The sequence below is a fragment of the Aspergillus ibericus genome, assembly GCF_003184845.1.
Source record: "Aspergillus ibericus CBS 121593 unplaced genomic scaffold BO80scaffold_15, whole genome shotgun sequence".
NCBI lineage: Eukaryota > Fungi > Ascomycota > Eurotiomycetes > Eurotiales > Aspergillaceae > Aspergillus > Aspergillus ibericus.
Genome location: NW_020292113.1, coordinates 523,922 through 544,536, shown reverse-complemented (window position 1 = coordinate 544,536; position 20,615 = coordinate 523,922). Strand labels below are relative to the sequence as shown.

General features: G+C 53.4%; 7 protein-coding genes across 7 annotated transcripts; 2 read left to right on the top strand and 5 right to left on the bottom strand.

Moving 5' to 3' along the window:
- Positions 1-554: 554 nt before the first annotated feature.
- BO80DRAFT_353348 (uncharacterized protein) lies at positions 555-1,673 on the bottom strand (the record flags this gene model as incomplete). The annotated part of the gene is made up of 1 exon (XM_025715660.1): positions 555-1,673. One exon carries the CDS (start codon positions 1,671-1,673, stop codon positions 555-557), a length of 1,119 nt encoding a protein of 372 aa, XP_025576324.1.
- A 589-nt stretch (positions 1,674-2,262) lies between these two features.
- On the top strand, positions 2,263-3,121 carry BO80DRAFT_49039 (uncharacterized protein). Its single transcript, XM_025723633.1, has one exon. The coding sequence runs from the start codon at positions 2,473-2,475 to the stop codon at positions 3,037-3,039; it is 567 nt and encodes a 188-aa protein (XP_025576323.1). The 5' UTR covers positions 2,263-2,472; the 3' UTR covers positions 3,040-3,121.
- A 1,215-nt stretch (positions 3,122-4,336) lies between these two features.
- On the bottom strand, positions 4,337-5,531 carry BO80DRAFT_353405 (CaiB/BaiF CoA transferase family protein; the record flags this gene model as incomplete). The annotated part of the gene is made up of 2 exons (XM_025715662.1): positions 4,337-5,421; positions 5,477-5,531. The coding sequence occupies 2 exons, from the start codon at positions 5,529-5,531 to the stop codon at positions 4,337-4,339; spliced, it is 1,140 nt and encodes a 379-aa protein (XP_025576322.1).
- A 135-nt stretch (positions 5,532-5,666) lies between these two features.
- Positions 5,667-6,773, bottom strand: BO80DRAFT_48913 (uncharacterized protein). The gene is made up of 4 exons (XM_025723593.1): positions 6,516-6,773; positions 6,216-6,380; positions 6,046-6,131; positions 5,667-5,991 (listed from the first exon to the last, which is right to left on the bottom strand). The coding sequence occupies exons 1-4, from the start codon at positions 6,649-6,651 to the stop codon at positions 5,803-5,805; spliced, it is 576 nt and encodes a 191-aa protein (XP_025576321.1). The 5' UTR covers positions 6,652-6,773; the 3' UTR covers positions 5,667-5,802.
- A 1,348-nt stretch (positions 6,774-8,121) lies between these two features.
- Positions 8,122-12,196, bottom strand: chiA1 (class III chitinase ChiA1; the record flags this gene model as incomplete). The annotated part of the gene is made up of 3 exons (XM_025721418.1): positions 8,122-11,540; positions 11,596-12,034; positions 12,095-12,196. 3 exons carry the CDS (start codon positions 12,194-12,196, stop codon positions 8,122-8,124), a joined length of 3,960 nt encoding a protein of 1,319 aa, XP_025576320.1.
- Positions 12,197-16,090: 3,894 nt separating this feature from the next.
- On the bottom strand, positions 16,091-17,472 carry BO80DRAFT_405125 (uncharacterized protein). Its single transcript, XM_025717705.1, has 2 exons — positions 16,995-17,472; positions 16,091-16,934 (listed from the first exon to the last, which is right to left on the bottom strand). The coding sequence occupies exons 1-2, from the start codon at positions 17,399-17,401 to the stop codon at positions 16,322-16,324; spliced, it is 1,020 nt and encodes a 339-aa protein (XP_025576319.1). The 5' UTR covers positions 17,402-17,472; the 3' UTR covers positions 16,091-16,321.
- Positions 17,473-17,658: 186 nt separating this feature from the next.
- On the top strand, positions 17,659-18,597 carry BO80DRAFT_405124 (putative L-PSP endoribonuclease family protein Brt1). Its single transcript, XM_025717704.1, has 3 exons — positions 17,659-18,088; positions 18,187-18,344; positions 18,452-18,597. The coding sequence occupies exons 1-3, from the start codon at positions 17,927-17,929 to the stop codon at positions 18,516-18,518; spliced, it is 387 nt and encodes a 128-aa protein (XP_025576318.1). The 5' UTR covers positions 17,659-17,926; the 3' UTR covers positions 18,519-18,597.
- The last annotated feature ends 2,018 nt before the right edge of the window (positions 18,598-20,615 follow it).

Here is a 20,615-nt window from a genome sequence, read left to right as displayed (position 1 = left end):
AGAGGAATCGAGGACTCCGTGCTAGGCTACCACCCTGGTGGATTATACAGGGTCAGGTAGCTTATACCTAGTACATAGCACCTAGGTCATATACACATTCCACAGTTCCATCAGTCGGCGCTCTACTCCGTACGTAACGTCACATTGGATACTGCCTCTACAGCCATCAGGTGCGGTCATATGTACAATAGTATTATTATTACTTTGCTCATAAATCCATCGGACGCTTCGATGGTGCAGTGGATGCAGGCACGAGGAGCACGCAACCCTTACAGCATAGGAAAAGCGCCAATAACATGCGGTGAGGGGAATAGAACAGGTTCAAGTCAATCAATCAGTCGAGGGCATCTTGCCGTCGTAAAGCAACTCATGGTTAGGGCGTTGCAGAGTCGTTGCACCAGACGTGGGATCTGAGCCTGAATTTGCAAGAGATCCCAGGGAAGTAAGAAAGGAAGCGTAGAGCTTGAGTCTAGAGGCGGACTGCATGACCGATGCAGTGCCAAAATTCAATGTGCCTTTAGGTAGACCAACTCAGCAACAAACAGCTTGCGCATCTAATCACTCAGATCTGGATTCGCCACGAAAAGTCGGACATTGGTCATCGACGTCGTTCGATCATCCACGCTACCGCGGCGCCTCAGTTCATCGGCCTTCTTCGCCTTCTCAATCGCCGCGGAAGCCGCGCTAGGTGCGGCCATGTCACCCACGGTGCCAAAGTACTCCTCATGCTCACTACCAAAGCTGTTTGTAGTGGCAGCATCATCCTTGATAGAGGCATGATCCTGTTCGGTCTCGTGGCTTTCCGCTGGCGGGTGTTCAGAGACGTCGGGCAAGTCGGTCTTTTCGTTGGGAGGGGTGCTGTTGCTCCCCATAGTGCTCTGTGGAGTGCGTTGGTAGCCACTCGGATACCGAGAGTTGCTACCCAGCGAACTGCGACCGCTACCAGTCCGACGATAAGGAAATCCTCGATCACTGTGGGCGTCCTCATCTGCGTCGCCGACCTCGTTGGCACTGAGTCGAACCGGGACCGTAGCGCCGACGAGGGTCGAGGGCGAGAAGTCGGTGGTTCCCTTGCCGCCATGCTTGTTCTTGCCGCTTCCAAGGGTACCCGTGCGTCCGGCGCCTGCGCCGTGGACTTCCAGGTACGCCCGTTTCTTATCGACGAGTTTCTGTGCCCGCAGTCGAGGGTCCTCGGGCTGTGCCCGATCGCACCACACTGTCGCCTTTTGTCTCCGCATCAGAGCCACGTAACCCAACTGAGCATTGGCGGAGCGCGACGATGTGCTCCGGCGGATATCTGTATGTGGGTTACCACCATAGTAGGAGTTGGTAACATTGCCGGTGGAGGTCGTGGAAGTGGTCGCACTCGACAGGCGCCTGGAAGGAGGATAATTGGGAGGTCCAGTCATGGTATGATGTGGTGAAGGACCCCCGGAATAGGCCTGTTGCGCCATGTAGGGTAGCACATGAGAGGAGGAGGTTCGCCGGCGGTTGTGCGCAAGGGAGGCGGCAGACGGATGGGGAGAAAGCTGCTGCTGGTGAGGCCCATCGTAGGCCTGGAAAGGAAATCCGGAATGCATCCCCGCGACTGGTTTTCGAGTCGGCGGCGGCTGGTGGTGCATCGGGAGACGATAATCAGTCATTGTAGGCTGTTGGAGCTGTACGCCAGCCATCTAGGCAGAACTCGATCGGGTAACGAGGGGGAGGGAGGAGCAAATGTGGTGATGATTCCCACACCGGGTGGTGGCGGAGATTGCAGGGGCGGCCACAGAGACAGATGAAACAGGGCCGGAGTCAAGCGTAGACCAACTATCCCCGCGATCTGAGCACGGCAAACGATGTAGCAGGCAGTGCGGGTGAACGGTCCTTGGATCAATGAGCGGCCAGCGGCTCCGTCGTCGTACCAGACAGGCAACCGAACCCGAGGCGCGAAGAAAGGGAGGGAAACCGAGCCAGCTGATACAATGGGAAAGGAGTATCAGCGGTAGAATTGCAAAGAATTCTACCAGGACTCGAGAGCGCTGGAGAAGAGGCGAGCGCCCGGGTTTGTAAAGAGGGAGGGGGAGGGATGATGGAGGTTGCGTTGCGGAGGGTGTGTTGGAGTAGCGGTGCTGAGCGATCAAGACGCAGCAGACAAACAAACTCGCTCAGTCACTGCTGCACACGAGGTCTGGCAGTTGGCGGGTACCCAATTTTACCAAGTCACACCTGCAGGGGACATTGATAGAACCGTGACCGGGCACCACTCAAGACAGGCCAGACACTTAACGGGGAGGTACTAAGGAGCAGCAGCAGCAGTGCTGACGCCGGCTATGGTCCAACCACACGCGCTCGTCAGAGACAATCTCGAACGGGTTGCTGATCGCTGGGAGATCGAGATAGGCCAGATGGGTTTAGAAAGCAAAGAAAAGATAAAAACGAAAGTGAGGAGGGGTCGAAAGGACTGGATGAGACGGCCGAATTGAAGGGAAAATGAATGAACGCTGGACAGGCTTGGAGAGGCGATCGATCGGGAAAAGAAGATGGGAGAAAAGCAGAGCAACCAACTTTGGTTCTGAAAAACCCGGTTGTGACCGTCAGACGGGGCGGTACCGAATACGACCCTCCGGTACAAGGTACCATCCATACATCCTCATACGGAACCCCAAAGCGACCCGATGGGAAAGTACCTGCACAGCCACACCCCGACCAAGGCTGGTTGGCGCTGGGGACAAAGATGCAGCAAAAAGACCAAGATCATACGATACAATCCTTGGAGACCTTCAAAAGTACTGTCTGCTTTGTGTTTCTTGGTCTTACACTCCTTATCTTCTGGAAGCCTCAAAGAGATGGCCTCATCGCGCGCGACTAGGAGACTGCCCGATCGTCAGGAGACACTATCATCTTGCGCCACAGGGAGCACGTGGGCCTGCAAGGTATCAGGCATACGAGGCGGTACCGGACGACAATACCGCACCAGGCAATTGCGGGAGATACCGTCGCTCGATGATACGGTACCTTACTACAACCACAAGGCACCGGCTTATAGCAGAACGGTAGAACCAGAGTCCAGCAAATTAATGACGTCTATTACCCCACTGCTGAAACATCCGGAGGGCCGGCAATGAAGCTCTCTTTGATTCTTTGATCATCTGGGCTGAGGAATGGGGGACAGATAGGCAAATTGTTTCACCGGGGTAGTCATGCATTGAAGTACAACGGCAATGAAGGGAGGGCAACCGACGGTCAGTGGGATCGGAGAGACCGGTCAGGCCGGTAGGGGAGGGGGGAAGGGGGTGTACTTTATCGCATTGATCACTGATCAGGTACATAGACTTTTTTTTGGAGGGGGCAGCTTGAAAGTGGGTTAAGGTATCAGTCTTTGTTCAAGGCCCTTCACAGTTCACAGTTCACAGTTCAACACTCTTACCGCAGCCAGGTACTCCAGGCAACATCTTACTGCATAAAATACCTGCGACCCAGGGACCGGACGGATTTTGACCCCCAAACAGGGATAGCCGGTACCCAGGGGGAACCAGTCAATACGGAGACCAGTTCCGCGGCGTAACCGAAGACGAAAGTGACGTGACCATGACCACAAGAATGGGAGCAACCAACCAAGCTAAGCCAGTTGCACGAGCCCGGCCGAACCTCCCCTCCCCACCCCGCAATACTACACAGTAAACTTACTATTACTCATGAGGGAATGGTGTTGTTACATCCGGGGCGCTGTAACGTTTCGCTGCTGCCCTCTTCAGCTACGCCATCTTTTGCTTATGCCAATCGTACCGCCGCAGGAGGACCACGCTGTCAGGCATCTTAGTCGCCCTGCACGTTAGTCCGATCCATGCATGTCGCTACGGAATGCCCGTCGGTATCCCACTAGCCTGGCTGTCAATCTATTTACTAACAGTCTACCTAATCGGGGGCCGGTGGCTTTGCTGCATCGCTTCCGCAGAGCATGGCTTCCATGATTGATTCTCCCTCCTCGTCCATGGATCGCAGGAGGACGAAGCCATTTGAGTCTCTGGGTGGACTCGCGAGCAATCTTAACTTCCTGCCAATACCACTGTCCTGATCTACCCGTTTATCAATCTCCAGTAGGGATTACCTCGTCAATGCCACGATGATGATATGATAAGGTTCCCTGTTGTGCGGTTGACCGTCGCCGGCTACTTGCTTATTCGTCGGTTCGTCGAGCTGCTCAGCCCTACGCCACTGTCCAAGCCCCATCAACCAGAGCCCGACCAAACTCAACATACATATTTAGCACATCGCCTCGTATTATTCCCACAATTATTCCCACAACCAGAGGGCGTTGCACCGCACAAACACCATACTGTGTACAACCTTCCCATCAGAGCTTTGCTTTGCCGTCCAGCAGCTGGACTAATGCTCCATCGGGTCTGACATCATAATTGCGGCCTTTCTTCCATCCCAGCCACGTTTTCAGGGTCTCTTCGCCTCCTGTTCCCGGTGTCAGACCACCTCCAGTCCAGCCTCCGTCGTCCGTGGGAATCGGCAGTCCCGGGGTATCCACCAGATGGACAGCGGGCCGTTGCTCGTAGCCACTTTCCTCGAGCTCATCTTGTTCTAGGACAGGCGTGGCGCAGGCGTCTGTGCCATCGAATACGGCCTCCCACTCAGCTCGGGTCTTTTCCTTGAATCGCTTGGCAAAGGCCGCCCGAAGCGCAGGCCAGTTATCCTTGTCGTCCCGCGGCGGCAGCTCTTCGGGATTAAATCCAAGACCTTTCAGCAGAGCCGCGTAGAATTGCGGCTCCAGCGCACCCACCGCGAAATACTTTCCCTTATCCTTAGTCTCGTACGTGTCGTAAAACGGACTCCCTCCGTCCAGCGTATTCTGGCCGCGGGGCGCGCTCCAGACGGGCGTCTGTCTGCCCAACCGCGGCATCGCAGCTAGGTACGCAGAGCCGTCGACCATGTTTGCCTCGACGACCTGGCCGCGTCCCGTCTGCATGCGTGAGATCAGGGCTAGCAGGATCCCCAAGAAACACATGGCACCCCCGCCAGCAAAGTCGCCAAGAAGATTGCCGGGTGGATAAGGGCGTTCACCCGACCGGCCCAGCATGGACAACACCCCGGCTACGGCAATGTAGTTGATGTCGTGGCCAGCCATATCCTTGTATTTCCCGTCGCGACGGAAGCCTGTCAGACGAGCTACGATCAGGCGCGGGTTATGTCTCAGGAGGACCTCCGACGGGGACAGACCCGAACGTTCCAGAACGCCGGGACGGTAAGGATCAATCAAGACATCGGCGTCCTTGAGCACGGAGAGGAGTACGCGGTGGGAGGCGGGGTCCCGGAGGTCAACGGTGGCGGACGTCTTATGGCGAGTCAACTGGTCAGCACTCGCGGCTTTCGGGCGATCGATCCGCAGCACGGAGGCTCCATAATCTGCAAGCAATAGTCCAGTAAACGGACCTAATGTTAAGTCAACCGGTGAACACTTTCAGTGGATGCGGATGGACAGACGAACCGGGGGCTAGGCCAGCCAGTTCGACCACCCGGATTCCGTTGAGCGGTGCCGGCATTGGAGCAGTTGAAGGACTTAGGAGATACGAGATTCAAGGATGAAGTTGATGACGATAGGTGTCGATACTGCCCGCGGGGCGATGGCATCGCTTCTCCGCAGCCGAGGTCCGGACCACGTGCGGGGAAGCGCCTCAGTCATCACTCACGAATCCTACAGGCAGACCCTGACTTGAATGATTGAAATCGAAAGCAATATGTCCATTCAGCAAACAATACTAATAGCCGGGCTAACGACCCCAGTTTTTATCCAACATTGTAACAACACACCAACTACCAGTCATCGCGACCCTCATACTTGCCCTCGTCATAGGCATTCTCCATGTTATCATCGAACCGCTCGACCTCGCCCACCTTGCGGCCAGCCCATCCGGCCACATCCTCGGGGATTTCCTCAACATCGTCGACCGCGTTGTCCCATTTCTGCTCGATCCGATCGGGGATGGCCTCGACTTCACCGACCTACCCATACCAGTTAGCATCACAACCACCATATGACGGATCGAATAAACTCACCTTCTCACCAGTCCACCTGGCCGCATCCTCGGGGAAATCCTCCACATCCTCCTTGATATCCTCCTTGTCTTCCTCCCACTTGTCGTCTATCCCAGGTAGTCAGCGCCCGCTCATCCATACCATAAGGTAAGAGAGAAAGAAAAAGGGGGTAATCATACGAATCATCTCACCCCCAACAACCGCGGCACCACCAAGCAGCACACCTCCCGCAACACCCATAGCCATATTCCGACCGCGGTGGCTAGAGCCCTGCTGCTGCTGCTCGCTGTAGTATTCCGTCTGACGAGACTCATAGCCATACTGCTGCTGGCCCCCATAGCCACCACCACCATATCCTTCCTGACGGCCGTAACCCTCATTACCATACCCGCCGCCGTATCCTTCCTGACGGCCGTAACCGCCGCCGCCATATCCCTCCTGGCGACCATACCCCTCATTGCCATAGCCACCACCACCACCACCATAGCCGCCTTCCTGACGACCATAGGTTTCCTGACGACTGTAACTCTCACTCTCGTAGCTCTGGGAGGCACCACCACCCCCGCTGCTACCACCTCCGAACTTGGACTCGATGACTTCCTCGGCGAGGTTCTTGATGAAGTCCATGATTGTATTTCTTTCTCCTCTGTTCTGGGAAAAAACGGGGGTAATGCAATAAGAATGTATGTAGTAACTCTGCAAACAAGAGAAAAGAAAAGAAAGAAAGAGAAAGAAAAGGCCACTTCTCCCCCTCGGAAATATTTATAATAAAAGTAAAGTGAGGGAGTGACTAGGTGGGGTCCGATCCGCGATAGGAGATAACAGGAACACAATACCCCTAAGTACTCCGTACTACCAGGTACAAAGTGAATTCAAGGTAGATCTATTATTACGATGACTAGCAGTCCTCTGCACCCTGAGTGGCCAAAAAAAATAGGGACTAGGGAGGTACAACGGAAGCTCTCGGCAGTGGGAACGAATGTAAGACAATAGAGGGGCGGGGCGTAATAAGGGTCCAGGGGATAAAATGGATGGTTACTATTCTCGGGTGGTTTCATTAGCCGCCCTCGGGACTCCCTCGTCCATTGGTATTGTGCATTGTGCATGGTGCATTGGCATTGGTATTCAGGGGGAGGATGATGACTTGATCATCTTACTGTTTCTTCTTAGTTCGGGTGTCAGTCAGTCAGTTAGTTGGTCATGCTAATGCGCTGGTCGGGTGGTGGGTGGTGGGTGGTGGTGGCTATGTCTGGTGATCGAGTGTGGCTGGTCGTACACTACGGAGTCGATAGTGGGAAGCTGCGGGTGCGACGGAGTAGTGATTGTGGCTGTGCCAAGTGTTTTGGTATGGATTCTGGTCTACCTAGTGGTATGTATGGTATGGCTGGGTCGGTATGGACGAAGGTGCAAGTGAAGTGGAAACCAGCCGATAGTCGAGTGAGTGGTAAGGATAAGGGTACGATGGTAAGATGGAGGGATACCGATACGGTATCTACACTATCTATACCTCTGGCCATATGCACAAAAGGCAGCCGGACAGAGCTTATCACTTCCCCCATCAGGCTTAGTCGCCGGGGGCCGGCCGTCCTTAGCCTATCGTTCGGCCATGCCGTCGTTGGCGTCAACCGGCTAGACGGGTCGCGTCGGGGGCCATTTCCATGCCGCCATCAGCGCTGTTAGGCATCAACAATCGACCGCGTCGAGTCCCCTCATCCCAGCGCGCTGGCAAGGAGTTTGAAACTCCGGCTGAAACTACAGGGTTTACAACACATCACTTTGCTCGGCGGTCTGCTTGGCGGACCCGGATCGTCCCGTCTTGGCTGAGCTTGGCTGCCTGGGGCATCGCAGCGGCTGTGTATCGGGCATCAGTGGACAGTAGTCAGTGGCCATCATGCAATGCGAAGTGAAAGACATTAATTGACTAATACAGTGGGTCATGAAGAGGACAGCTGGCGCTGACAGAAAGAAACTAGATACATGGGCAGAATCTCGTCCTGGAGGTTAAGCATTACATCCAATAGGCCCGCCAAGGTGGTCATCCAAACTTTAGTAGTCCTTATGCGAAAGTATATCGTAAGCCTGGAATGAGTGTGTTGTTTACATCGCAGCCAAGAGGAATAGCGCAAATGCAGTCACAGCACCCGCTCCATGGCGCAGTTCAGATCCCCGCGAAGCGGCCCCAGTGAACACAGGCGACACGCCTTCAGGCATACCACTGGGAGCTACGGGCACGCGGGACCCGCTCTGGGACGGCTGGATATGCAAGGTCGACGAGGCACGGACACCGCCCGTTCCAAGGATCACGGGCCGGCTGGAGGACGAGTGGCTCGGGGGCACAACTGCCGTGGCGCTGGTGGTGGAAGCGGTCGATACGAGGGCCGCAGGGGCAGTTTGACCTGGTGCGCTTTCACCAGCGGGCTGAACGCCAGAAGGATTGGTCGAGGAAGTCTTGGTGCCCGCGGCAGGACTGACAGGGACCGTGACGGTTACGGTGGTAGGCGTAGGACCACAGTCAGCGCAGACACTAACGGTCGTAGTCCAACCTTCAGGGGAGTTAGGCACCTTGGTGGAAGACGCCACACCAGACGGGTTGGTAACCGGCAAAGTAAGCGTTACAGTGGTCGGTGTCGGACCACAGTCGGTGCAGACACTGACCGTCGTGGTCCAGCCTTCGCCCGCATTTGGCGATGTGGTCGAGGCTAGTCCAGATGGCGGGTTGGTGACAGGCACAGTAAGAGTTACAGTGGTCGGTGTAGGACCACAGTCGGTACAGACACTGACTGTCGTAGACCAACCTTCACCAGCATTCGGCGCTCCGGTCGAAGATGCGGATTCAGACGACGAGGTGCCCGGCAAAGTAAGAGTCACAGTGGTCGGAGTTGGAGCGCAGTGTGTGCAGACCGTAACGGTCGTGGTCCAACCCTCAGGGACGCTGGGGATAGTGGGCTGCGCTGGAGTTCCAGGAGGCTTGGTGACAGTGGCAGTTGCAGAGACTGTTGCGGGCCAGTACGTTGAGGTATAGCTCGTAGTGATCGTGGTGAAGCCTTCGGGGCAGATGTCAATGTAGGAAGTCACGATGACTGTGGTGGTGGAGACGGGCTCGGAGACCGAACCAGTAGATGTGACTTGCAGGGACCCCTGCCCAGACGTGATGCTGGAAGAGACTGGAGCAGATCCACTTCCGTTGCCCGCTGGGATACTTGTCGGTGCTGTTGTCGGGCTGTCTGTTTGGCTGGATGAAGTGCCAATATGAAGTGTCGTGTACGAAGGGGAAAGGGTGCTTGCATGACCTGTAGGATTTGAGCTTTCTTGAGCACCGGATCCTTGGGTAGCGGTGTCAGAGGAAGTTGAAGTGCTGGATGTCTCCGAGCCACCCGACGATTTGGAAGTAGCTGATGCTCCTGCCTGGCCTGATGCTGAGCCAGACGACTCGGTATTCGAGATCGACGGTAACGATGTAACAGCCGAGGACGAACCCTCAGAAGAAACTGAGATCGCAGTGGTAACAGCCGGGCTCGATGAGGTTGACACGTATGATAGGCTGGACGAGGTCACCGGTACAACCACCACCGAAGACGTGGGTTCTCCGGAAGTGATAAGAGAACTGGACAAAACATCCGTGCTCCACGTTGCGACCGAGCTTGCTGTGGTGGAGATAGCTTGTTTACTTGGGGAAGGAGTCACAGACAAAGTTATCGTTTCTGAGGTCGAGAAAATGGGGGTTCCTGAGAGAATTGAGGAACTGGGCTGAGTCGTAGCGCTGGTCGGGGTGATTGAAATCGACTGGGTTGAACCCCCAGAGACCGGACTGGAGGCGACAGCTGTGCTGGAGCTAAAAGCAATACTAGATGTGGCTGGTTCACCAGAGGCCACAGGTGAGCTCGACAACGACAATGTACTAGACAGCTGTGGCAGGGCGGTCGATGAACGCGGAGAACTGACAACGGCGCTGGAAGATGTCAATGACCCAGAAGCGTTAGGGATGGTTGCAACGATTGTAGAAGACGACTTTGAGATGACCGGGACGCTGGATGTCTTTCCCGTGGCAACAGGTGGTGTCGAACGAACAGGGCTGCTTGAAGGAGTGGAAGTGCCTGAAGCTACCGGGGTGCTTGGCGTCGCAGGAGAGCTTGACGGGACAGCGGAGCTTGATGCGGAGGAGCTCAGTGCCACAGCAGAGCTTGACGTTGCGGTGGAGTTTGAGATGATAGGGATACTTGAAACAGACGGGCTGCTTGACAGCGCCAGAGTGCTTGATGCCACAGGAGAGCTTGGTGCAATAGAGGAGCTTGGCACCACGGGCGAGCTTGAGGCAGAGGAACTGCTCGACACCTTCGGGGTGCTTGATGCAACAAGGGAGCTTGAAGCCACAAAGGAACTCGATGCCGCTGGGGGGGTTGGTACAGCGGGGGTGCTCGACACCACAGGAGCGCTCGAAGCCACCGGGGTGCTTGAAGCCAGGGCAGAGCTTGAAGCAACAGAGCTGGAAGCCACAAGGCTAGAGCTGGATGCGACAACAGAGCTAGAAGCCACAGAACTGGATGTCGCAGCCGAGCTAGACACAATAGCAGAGCTAGATACGAAAGTGGAGCTGGAGCTGGAGCTGGAGCTGGAGCTGGATGCCGCAACGGAACTGGATGCCACAGAGCTAGGAGTGACAGCAGAGCTGGAGCTGGATACGATGACCGAGCTGGGAACCACAGAGCTGGAAGTCGCAGCCGAGCTGGACACGATAGCGGAGCCGGATGTCACCGAGCTGGAAGCCATCGAGCTGGGCGTGATAGCAGAGCTGGAGCTGGATGTGACGACCGAGCTAGAAGCCACCGAGCTGGTAGTCTCAGTGCTGGCTGATGCGGATACGCTGCTTGATCCAGAAGCGCTCGACAGTACCGAACTGCTTGTGGCGGCGGGAGTGCTTGATGCCGAGGGAATGCTTGTTGTCAAAGGAGTGCTTGATACCGAAGAAGTGCTTGTGGTCAAAGGAGTGCTCGAGGCAACAGCACTGCTGGAGGGTGAAGGGCTAGGCTCCGGTGTAGGATCAAGTTCAAGGAGAATATCCTTCATGATGTCGGCATAGGTCTCATCACCAAACAGGTTCTCGTCTGAGGCTGTTGCTTCCCAAAGCATGATGCCTCCAAATATATCCGGATAGAGACCCATATACGTCTCCACCAGAGGATAGACTTCCTCCGGGGTGAGGTAGAAGCTTGCACCTGCGGCAGTTGAACTGGCAGGCAATCCCACGTAGAGCTTTGCATTTCGGTTACCCCCGCTCTGGATGACATCTACCCACCTATCAAAATTGAACCCCGTGCTGACACCATCAACGAAGTCACTGGCGGCACAGCCAGGAGTGTTGTAGAACTGCACCCAAACGAAGTCGAACGCAGATCTGGCAATTGCATCACTGAGGTGTGCATCGGGTATTGAGCATTGAGGGGCAGCGGAGATGTAAAAGGTACGCTCGGGGACCAGTGCGTAGAGCTGTCTAAACCGATCAACCATGGTGGCATAACCTGGCTGGAGTTAGAAAAGTGAAATAGGGTAGGGTTACGGGGCATGGAAACATACCGAAATCACCATTGTGCTCGATATCGAAATCAAATCCATCAACAACCGCATCTCCGAAGGGACGAGGCCCATTGTTTAGCGTCCATGATTCGTTCTTCGGACCAAAGGCGCCCCAGAGGAAGTCGGCGAAAAAGGTAGCGGAGGACTCTGAGAGGATCTCGTAGGTATCGGGGGAGGCACCACCGAGGGACAGAAGGACTTTCTTTCCTGCCGCTTGACAGATAGGGATATCCTCGGCCAGTTGATGGCAGCCGGAGAGCAATTTGGTCGAAACGTCTCCAACTTGGTAAGTCAGGCCATCGCATTGGTTCCCGAAGTTACTACCCGGCCATCCAGCAGGGCCCTGATCTGGGAACGTATTGATGAACCCGATATTGATAATGTCCAACGAGGTCTCCTGGCAGAAATGGCTCAAACGTTGTTGAGCATATCCTTGGCCCTAAGAGCAGATATGGACAAGTAAGCAAGGTTCAAACGACCCGGTATCACAAGCACATACATAATAGACGGCCACGTTGGATTTTGCCTGGGCATCGAAAGCAGACACAAAAGGAGCGAAACCGGCTACAGCCGTGGCGATGGTGAAAAGATTGGACACCATGTCGAAGGAGTGACGACTGGCAGAGGCAGGAAGCCGCAAACCAGTAAGAATCTCGAGGTGATTCAACGAAAGGACGCAGACAAATGTCTGCTGTTAGGAGTGTCTCCACAAGAGAATGTCGAAGAATGGACAACCGAGAAAGCGTATCAGAGGACACGGAGGCTATATAGCATGATGTGAGCCATCTCCCCTGGGGCGTCACACGGCGCCCCTGTCACGCCTCCATAGTCATTGGCTCCAACATCCAAAATATGGTTTGTCGGACGAGCACAACCGAAATTACCATGCGGAGACCATGGCTTAGCGGGGGACAAAGGCCTCCATTCCTGTGCTAGCAGCAGTGCGCCTCGGAGACTAATGAAGCGCTTGATATTAGAGCGCCAGGAACCTCCGGCCAGGAGAGCATCTGACTGGTTCCGGAAGATGGGGGACTGTGAAGGCCGACATTACGCTCAAGGCAGCAGCAGGCACCAGGCTGCTCGATCGAGTAATTGCCCAGGGCAGAGCCGCATCAGGGTCTGCTCCAATGGTTAGTCCAGGTCTAAGTGGGCGATAAGAGCCAGGCAATGTCCACTCACAGCATCAAGGCTCACATGGTGCTTGCCACGGGCCTAAGTGGGCCCTGAGCCAGGAAGTAGCGCCCTATAGTCGAGGGCAGCCCCGACGGTATGTGGGTAGAGGATGAACCGGATGGGATAACTTTTTCGCTAGCCGGACAAGAACCGATGTGCACGGTGGATGGCGATGGTGAGAGGGGGAGATGGAAGTGGGAAGTTGAAAGTGAGAGTGGGAGGCTGCTCGTTGGACGGAAGTTGGACCCTGCGGCGGCCTGATACGGTATAGACCGTATAGGTACTCCGTGATACGGTGACAGTACCGTATCTGTGCTCCTTCGCTAGACTCGACTGGGCTAGACTCCATGTGGCGGTAGCCCGATAGGGTTTAGCTAGGGGTCCCGAGTGGGACGCCGGTGGCCAGGCACACCAATCAGGGGAGCAAGATATAGACCCTCGCAGTCCACTGGTCAGGCTGGGAAGCGTCCGGGTTGAACTTTGGGCTCCAATGTCTCACTTGCTCTCGTTAGTTGTTGCGAGTGAAAAGTCAGATTGTCGGGCTTGACCCACGGAACGGTTATTCTCCGTTTCTTAAGGCGCTCCGGAGTTGACCGGATCATCCGATCGACAAAAGGGTCGCCCTACATGTCTGCTATGAGCTTCCGAGTAACTTGTTGGATACTGTGCCTGATCAAGCTTTGAGAACATAACAAATCCTCAGATGCGAGACGGAAGATGCCCCTCACCTCAAAGAACCAAGAAAGAGGTAATCAATCCGGATTCCTTCCCCTATCTAGCCGACATCTCATTCGGGGTTCCTTAACCGATTAGTATCTAGTCACACTTCGGCCACTTGATTAGTCGACCCACCAGTCCCTAAGCAGGCACTGGCTGGAGTGACTGGACAGTGGACACGGACCTTAGTTGTTAGTACTTGTTAGCACTTGTTAGCGCCAGTGTACTCTGTACCTGTTCGCGCGACGAAGACTACTACTGGAGCTGACCCCAGGAGGTGCAGGGCTAGCATGATCTCTACGCCCACCCAGCGAGGCATTAAAATTTAAACGACATCGGAGTCATGCATCGGAAAGCCGGAAATTGCCCCTGAGAACGTTTCCTTGGGAGGCTAGCGTGCTGCAGTCTAGTCAAGAATCGAAATTAACGGCCATCGAGCCTGGTGAAGGGTACACAGGGACAGGTGCTAGGGGGGTGTTAAGCATTCCCCGGGTGCAGTCAAGCTCAAGGACTCCTCTCCCGATCGAGACCCGGAAGTCCAATTAATAAAGTGTTATATTGGCGAGTGGAGTCTTCCACCTCTGCTAGCAGTGCGTGCAATCTATCTAGGTGGTGTCTCCTCCATAGCGATCCTCCACCGGTCAAGTCCCACCCATCCCACGGGCTATTCGGAGCATACAAAGATGCCGCTCCTCTCATAAAAAGAGCTCAAGGCTCATGGGTCATATCTAGTTCCTGCAGCGTCAGTAGCCCGTGGCCGAACCTGCGTACAAATTTGGGGAACGGAAGAAAGAACCCGATTGTAACAGCACTACGGGGTATGTGCTCACGGATGAAACCCCTTGATGTAATAAACTTGGCCCACTAACAGGTAATAGACAGGGACTACCATGTCATTTATGTTCCACCAGGAAATAGTGGTCGATTGGTGTGAGGGTTGGAATAGCCCTCCAAATCAGGAAGGCAATTATTGAATGACATGTGAAACTGCGCTCCCTTCAGAAAAGGCCTGCATATGCACGGAGGGGATATTTCAAGGTATTTTTCCAGGCAAAGGATTGGACAATGTTGTGTTCCCGGATAATGATAACACACTGTGGTTCACAGTAGGTTACAGAGCAGGATACCATGTTACACCATCATCGTTTCAGGCCGGCAAGGCAAATAACAGCGAGATGAGGGTAACCCCATCATGTTTCACTGGCTTAAAGTTTACTGGAATCCCGATGAAAAGTCTATACCAGTTGGAGAGTATAGGTTTCAAACAGGTAATCATACCCTAATTTTGGAAGAGACTAAGCTACCTAACAGAACACAAATATGACTATGATTCCCACTAGAGGCGCCAAACGATGCATTAAACAGTATCACATATCATCGGAGCTTAGGGAGCTAAGGAGCATACATGATAGCCCCTATATATCGAGCTCAGAGGCGTGTGGCGCACTCCGGGAAACCCAGCAGTGTCGACACCACGCTCTTGTGGTGTCTTTCAATGTTTGCATGTGCATGGATAGCTCTCTGGGGACACCCAGCAACCTGCAAGGTCAGGGTCAAATCAGTGAGTTTGACCCAGCAGGGCATTCTAAGACCCCTACTGATAAGCAAGACATTCAATCCCCACGTCTGTATTCAACGGTAGACCATGAAGAAGTGTCCAATGAATGACGCATCAACCCATCCGCCTATTCTTTCTGCAATCGACTTTTAACTACCTCCCTACAGCCAGGAACCGTCCTAAGTGCTCTTCTAGAGTGAATCATGTCGGTATCTATCTATATTCCCCTCGCGTTGATGACAGGGAAGTTTCTCTTGGAGCTTCTAATAGACCCCACCAGTCCAGAACACGAAGCCCAGACTGAGTCCCGAGCTACTGGTCTCAGAACTTGCATCATCTACAAGCTTCACTGGGATTATTCACATGATATCTAGACTCTGGAAGCCATCACTATCCACTCAGGGCGAATCCGGAAGATGACAACCTCCAAAGTTACCACCGGAACCTGTCGTGAAACAGAGGGAGGAATCCTCAACAATTAATTATTATCTTACTTAAATGACACTTGACTGACTTGTCTTCCCCTTTCTTCATCGTCATACCTTCCTAGCTAGAATCAGAGAGCACCAGCTCATACAATCCGTTCTCATTCCCCGGCACACTTATACAATGCCTCGCCGATTCAATAGAAAGAGAAGATATCCCTCCCTTGACGATGGAGATATAGGTACGTCTGATATTATATCCAGAGGTTAACACTATCTCCGTCTCGGACTAACCTGACTCTCCTGGGATAGAGGAACCACGTCAATATACTCGCATGGGAAATGGCTGGAGCGACAGCACCGCATTGTCTACCTGTGCACAGCTGGAAGCCTTGATGTCAACCATGTGGATCCAGCATAACGACTTGAAAATGAGTCTTGGAGCGCTTGTGGCGAAACAGGACGAACTTGGACATTGCCTGGCGATCATCAGGGAGCTTGCGTCGTGAGGGGGCAGAAATATACAGCAGTAAGCATATAATACAGATGGCCCAGTACGTATTACTACAATTTTGGGTGAGGTGACGGTATCGCGCTGACGCAACACGCCCAGGCTCTGATAAATGCATTGAATTATTACGGTTCCTAGTCATATCGTCGATAAGATAATCTGAGCTTTGAAGTATAAAAGTATCTAAGCAAAAGAATTATCTAATTCGCAATAGCAATGAGGAAATGAAACTTCATATCGCTTATAGGAGGAAAGGGAGACTAGGCAAAGATTCAGGTATTGACCAAGGATGGTTCCAAAGTAGATAGCCTAGCTACGTCCTGTTCCAACCTATCTAAATTCTTAAGGGTTGGTCCAAAACACCTCCTTGAGCAAATCACACATCAAGGTAATGGATCTCTTCCCCTCCTTCAACACGGCATCCATAGCCAGGAAGGGATGCGGCATGCCCTTCATGACCTGCAGGTCGACTGGCACGCCTGCGTTCTTCAGCTTCTCCGCATACTCCTCCCCCTCGGTGCGGAGCACATCCAGCTCACCCACCATGACCAAGGCCCGGGGCAGGGCCGACCAGTCACCGGTGAAGAACAAGGGACTTGCCTCGGGGTGATTCCAATCCGCCGGGTTCGGCAGATAATGGTTGCGGTACCAAAGCATCTTCGCTGCGGGGAGAGCTGGGGTGTGTTCGTACTCGCGATAGGCCTGGTTCGTGGCCACCGCGGCCGTGTTATCCGTTACCGGCACCGAGAGTAGCTGGGCCTGGAAGCGGACGGGCGGCGACAGCGTCAGGGCTTTTTGTGTAATGATACAGGCGAGGTTTCCGCCCGCTGACGAGCCCCCGGTCGCGAGCTTGCTGACATCGAGGGGGAGCGTCGCGGGTCCTTGCGAGATCAGCCACAGGAGGGCTTCCCAGCAGTCGTGCACGGCAGCCGGCCAGGGATGCTCGGGGGCGAGACTGTCTGGTCAGCACTGGTACATCTCATGGAGAGGGACCCGAGAAGGGATATTCTCGTACCGATAATCCACCGTCACCACCACACACCGCCCTCTCACACACAGGTTCGAGCAGACCGGATTCTCCGTGTCAATGTTGCCCAGTACCCATCCCCCACCATGGAAGTACAGCATGACCGGCCATCCGGACGACGGCGCTGTGCCCTCTGGTACAAACACCCGCACGGGAACCTCGGGGCCCTCGGTGGCACGACGCGAAATGCGAAGATCGATGGTCTGGCCGACGGGCAGGACGGGTCCACCCCCAGGGATCAGGACCCCGCTCGATCGCGACGCCGCCACGGGCTGCAAATGGACCTGCTGCTTGTTGAAGACATACTGGTTATAGAAGGCGACATACTCGGGATCGAGTTTGTCTTGCACCGAAGGGTGAAGGGGATACGGAGGTTGGGGATCGGAAATGGACATGGTGAAGTGCTCCTAGATGGTGGATTCAGATTCTCTACGGGGGGGGATTGAAGGGAAAGGTAACTGTACCCTATCTCTCTGCTGAGTGCCGAGATGCTCTCGGTCGAGTCCCTCGGTTACATCGAGGTCTCCTTCCGGACGCAAGGGATACGAGGAACGCGCCAGCCGGGTTGACTTTCCTGATTCCCCTCACAGCTGCGCCGATAACCCGCGATAAGACCTGATGCATCATCATTTTCCCCTCCCCCGCCAACGCAGGCTAATTAACTCTCGTATCTCCTCCGAGCCATGCAAATGAGGGGATCTTCCCGATTCTGATTGGAACACGCAGCTACCAAGGTGGGGGATCGGTGCTGCATATATTCCCAATCTACGCGGGTGGTTGTATATCTACCAAGGTAGTTAGCTAGGTAGGTAGCTACCTAACCCCAACCCAGCTCTTCCTTTTAAACAACAACCACCTCCTACCCCTCTCCTCGAACCCAAACCCTTCTTCCCCTCCAAGACCAAAGTACCACTCCCATAATGGCCACCAAAACCCCCGTTCTCACCGACAAGGCCCCCAAGCCCCTCCCGGGCATCTACTCCCAGGCCATCGTCTCCAACGGCGTGGTCTACTGCTCCGGTGCCGTGCCCATGGACCCGGAGACCGGCAAGCTGATCGATGGCGACATCAAAGCTCACACGGTATTCATTCCATTCCCTCCCATTCCCACATGCTCTCTACTTTACTCCATATCCCATTAACTGTAGAATCTCTAGCTAACTAGTACGGGAACTAACAGCACCAATGCATCAAAAACCTCGGCCACATCCTCGAGGCCGCCGGCAGCGATCTCACCAAGGTCCTGAAAGTGAACGTGTTTCTGTCGGATATGGACAACTTTGCCGAGATGAACTCAGTGTACACTGAGTACTGGGGCGATGTGAAGCCTTGTCGGACGTGAGTTTATCCATTTTGTTTTGCCCTTTGCTTGGTATTGGAATGAAGGGGGATTAGGGTTTGGCGGATTGCGGGCTGACTGATTGGTTGATCGCTTGGGGGTGTAGGTGCGTGGCGGTTAAGACTCTGCCTTTGAATACGGATGTGGAGATTGAGTGTATTGCTCATCTGTAAGGGTGTTTCTTTATTGGATCGGGAATGTGTGGTTAATGAAATATATTGAACAAAAATGAATGTGACGGGCTGGTAGTTTATTTCACTGCTTTTGTAGGCTTGGTTGGTGGGAGTAGTATGAATGTGGCTTAGTGCATATGAATGCTGTAACTGAAGTGAAGCAGTCGATCAGGTAATAGCTAGATCTGTATATTAAAATCCCGCGATGAATATTCGAGGGAATCATACTCATTTCAACTCGCGATCACTATACAGGTCCAGGTAATTAACCACCTACTCACTTCCAAGTATCACTAAGCAAAAATTCATCTCTTTATTCATCCTCCAAGTTGATTGACATTCAATCGCATCCCGAGATATATAAATAACGCCTGCCTGACCTTACCCTAACCTCTCTCCACCATCTTTATCTATTCAAGTGATGACCATTGCTCCGCTAAGATCCTTGCCACAGCCAAACCATCATCATTACATTACTTCTATGATATCTTCTATATCAATACCCACCTTCCTCAACAAAACACCCACCACTCCCAAGGCTGCTATACAAGCCCTTCTTTGATATCCCCGGAACCCCCATATATGGATTATGACATACCTCTACACAACACTCCGCAAACCCCACCCGACCCATCTACAACGCTTCTAAAACCATGTCAGGGCCATATATACCCCAGACAGAAGAAAGACCTTATACGGTGCCTTTTATCTTTCTGCCTACATTCTCTGAAAAGAACGACAAGAAGGGACATGGTGCATCTGATTTCACTTCGACGTTACTGATGATAGATATTAACGGTCGCGAAGATATACAGTGCCAGGGAATAGATCGGTCTGCTGCAGCAAAGTGCTGCTCAGAGGGGATTATGTGGGGATGTTAATGGGATATATCTCTTGGTATGGTTAGTATTGTCATGCTGGATTAACCATGCATACGTTTATACAATAAGCGACAACGGGTACTCCTATTCTTGAGATCGGAACAGTGGGCTAAGGCACGAAAAAAAAAGGGAAGATCAGAATACCTGGGAATCTACGCTGCACAGATTCAACGGAATATCATTAATGATGCGAAATCTTGGATATGATGGGCTAATGCTACGATACATACGATAAGATGTCATATGCACTGTCAACCTTCTCATGAGGCGGTCTCGCGGTTCATGACACTACACGACCTTACAGTCTTGACACACTGTATGACTCCAGACGATACCAGAGGAAGTCGACACTTCCATGTGGATGACCTGATGCATGATCAGAGGTTACGCAACTGGTCGATGGACAGTCTTTGACTGCGAGGTTCTTATCATATGTCAGCATGCACCAGTCTTATGGTGAGCAGTGGCTCTGTTCTATGGGATATGTCCGTTGCTTCACTCATGGCACATATGTGGACGGCTTTATGTGCCGTATATGCATTCGACCGCGGGAAAACTTGGGCCTTTGGAAATGTAGACCTAGATATTGTCTCTGTCTACGCATAATATGAGATAGGATGTATGGGGCAGCTACGAATCAAGAGGGCCGGAAAGCGGCAAAATCGAGGGACAGCGGCGATGACTCTTCACCAGCCAGAGTGCATGATACGATGATGTATAGGGGGGTTCTAGGCTGCTATATGAATGTGATCTTGCTCTCGCTCTAGATAGATCCTAGAAAGGTTATCACAAACGTTGATGCTTAGCCTCTCATTGGTTAGAACAATAGACAGCCGATATGGAATGTGAACAAGCTGAATGTGATACAGTACTTTGAGATTGCCCTCTACCTTCAGCCATTTAAACCTTCGGATCATATAGCTCTGAACCTATGGCTCAGGGGTATGATATCCGATAAAGGATCGCTCATTGCTCGGGCATTTCGCCAGGGCAAATGTGCGGTCAGCATCCTGTAGCCTGTCATGACTAACATATGCGCCAACGCAGCATGTTCGGAGAGATTCTCTTGCAAGACATCTGGATACCATTACCATATCTCTCTAATGTTGCACGATTGCTAATGCCCCAAGTGAGAAGGTATCCCTTCGTTTGGTAGTAACTCGACGACAGATGATATGCCCGAGACGTGAACAATCCCCTTAGCATTCCCGTTTAT

What these genes read in the sequence shown, in the direction of transcription:
- BO80DRAFT_49039 (XM_025723633.1), top strand. Translation starts at nt 2,473, where the DNA reads ATGAATGAACGCTGGACAGGCTTGGAGAGGCGATCGATCGGGAAAAGA.
- BO80DRAFT_405125 (XM_025717705.1), bottom strand. Translation starts at nt 17,401, where the DNA reads ATGTCCATTTCCGATCCCCAACCTCCGTATCCCCTTCACCCTTCGGTG. An exon ending in GTGGTGACGGTGGATTATCG is followed by an intron (nt 16,935 to 16,994) that starts GTACGAGAATAT and finishes CTGACCAGACAG; the next exon opens with TCTCGCCCCCGAGCATCCCT.
- BO80DRAFT_405124 (XM_025717704.1), top strand. Translation starts at nt 17,927, where the DNA reads ATGGCCACCAAAACCCCCGTTCTCACCGACAAGGCCCCCAAGCCCCTC. An exon ending in GCGACATCAAAGCTCACACG is followed by an intron (nt 18,089 to 18,186) that starts GTATTCATTCCA and finishes GGGAACTAACAG; the next exon opens with CACCAATGCATCAAAAACCT. An exon ending in GATGTGAAGCCTTGTCGGAC is followed by an intron (nt 18,345 to 18,451) that starts GTGAGTTTATCC and finishes TTGGGGGTGTAG; the next exon opens with GTGCGTGGCGGTTAAGACTC.
- BO80DRAFT_48913 (XM_025723593.1), bottom strand. Translation starts at nt 6,651, where the DNA reads ATGGACTTCATCAAGAACCTCGCCGAGGAAGTCATCGAGTCCAAGTTC. An exon ending in TGGTGCCGCGGTTGTTGGGG is followed by an intron (nt 6,132 to 6,215) that starts GTGAGATGATTC and finishes TACCTGGGATAG; the next exon opens with ACGACAAGTGGGAGGAAGAC. An exon ending in CCAGGTGGACTGGTGAGAAG is followed by an intron (nt 5,992 to 6,045) that starts GTGAGTTTATTC and finishes TGGTATGGGTAG; the next exon opens with GTCGGTGAAGTCGAGGCCAT.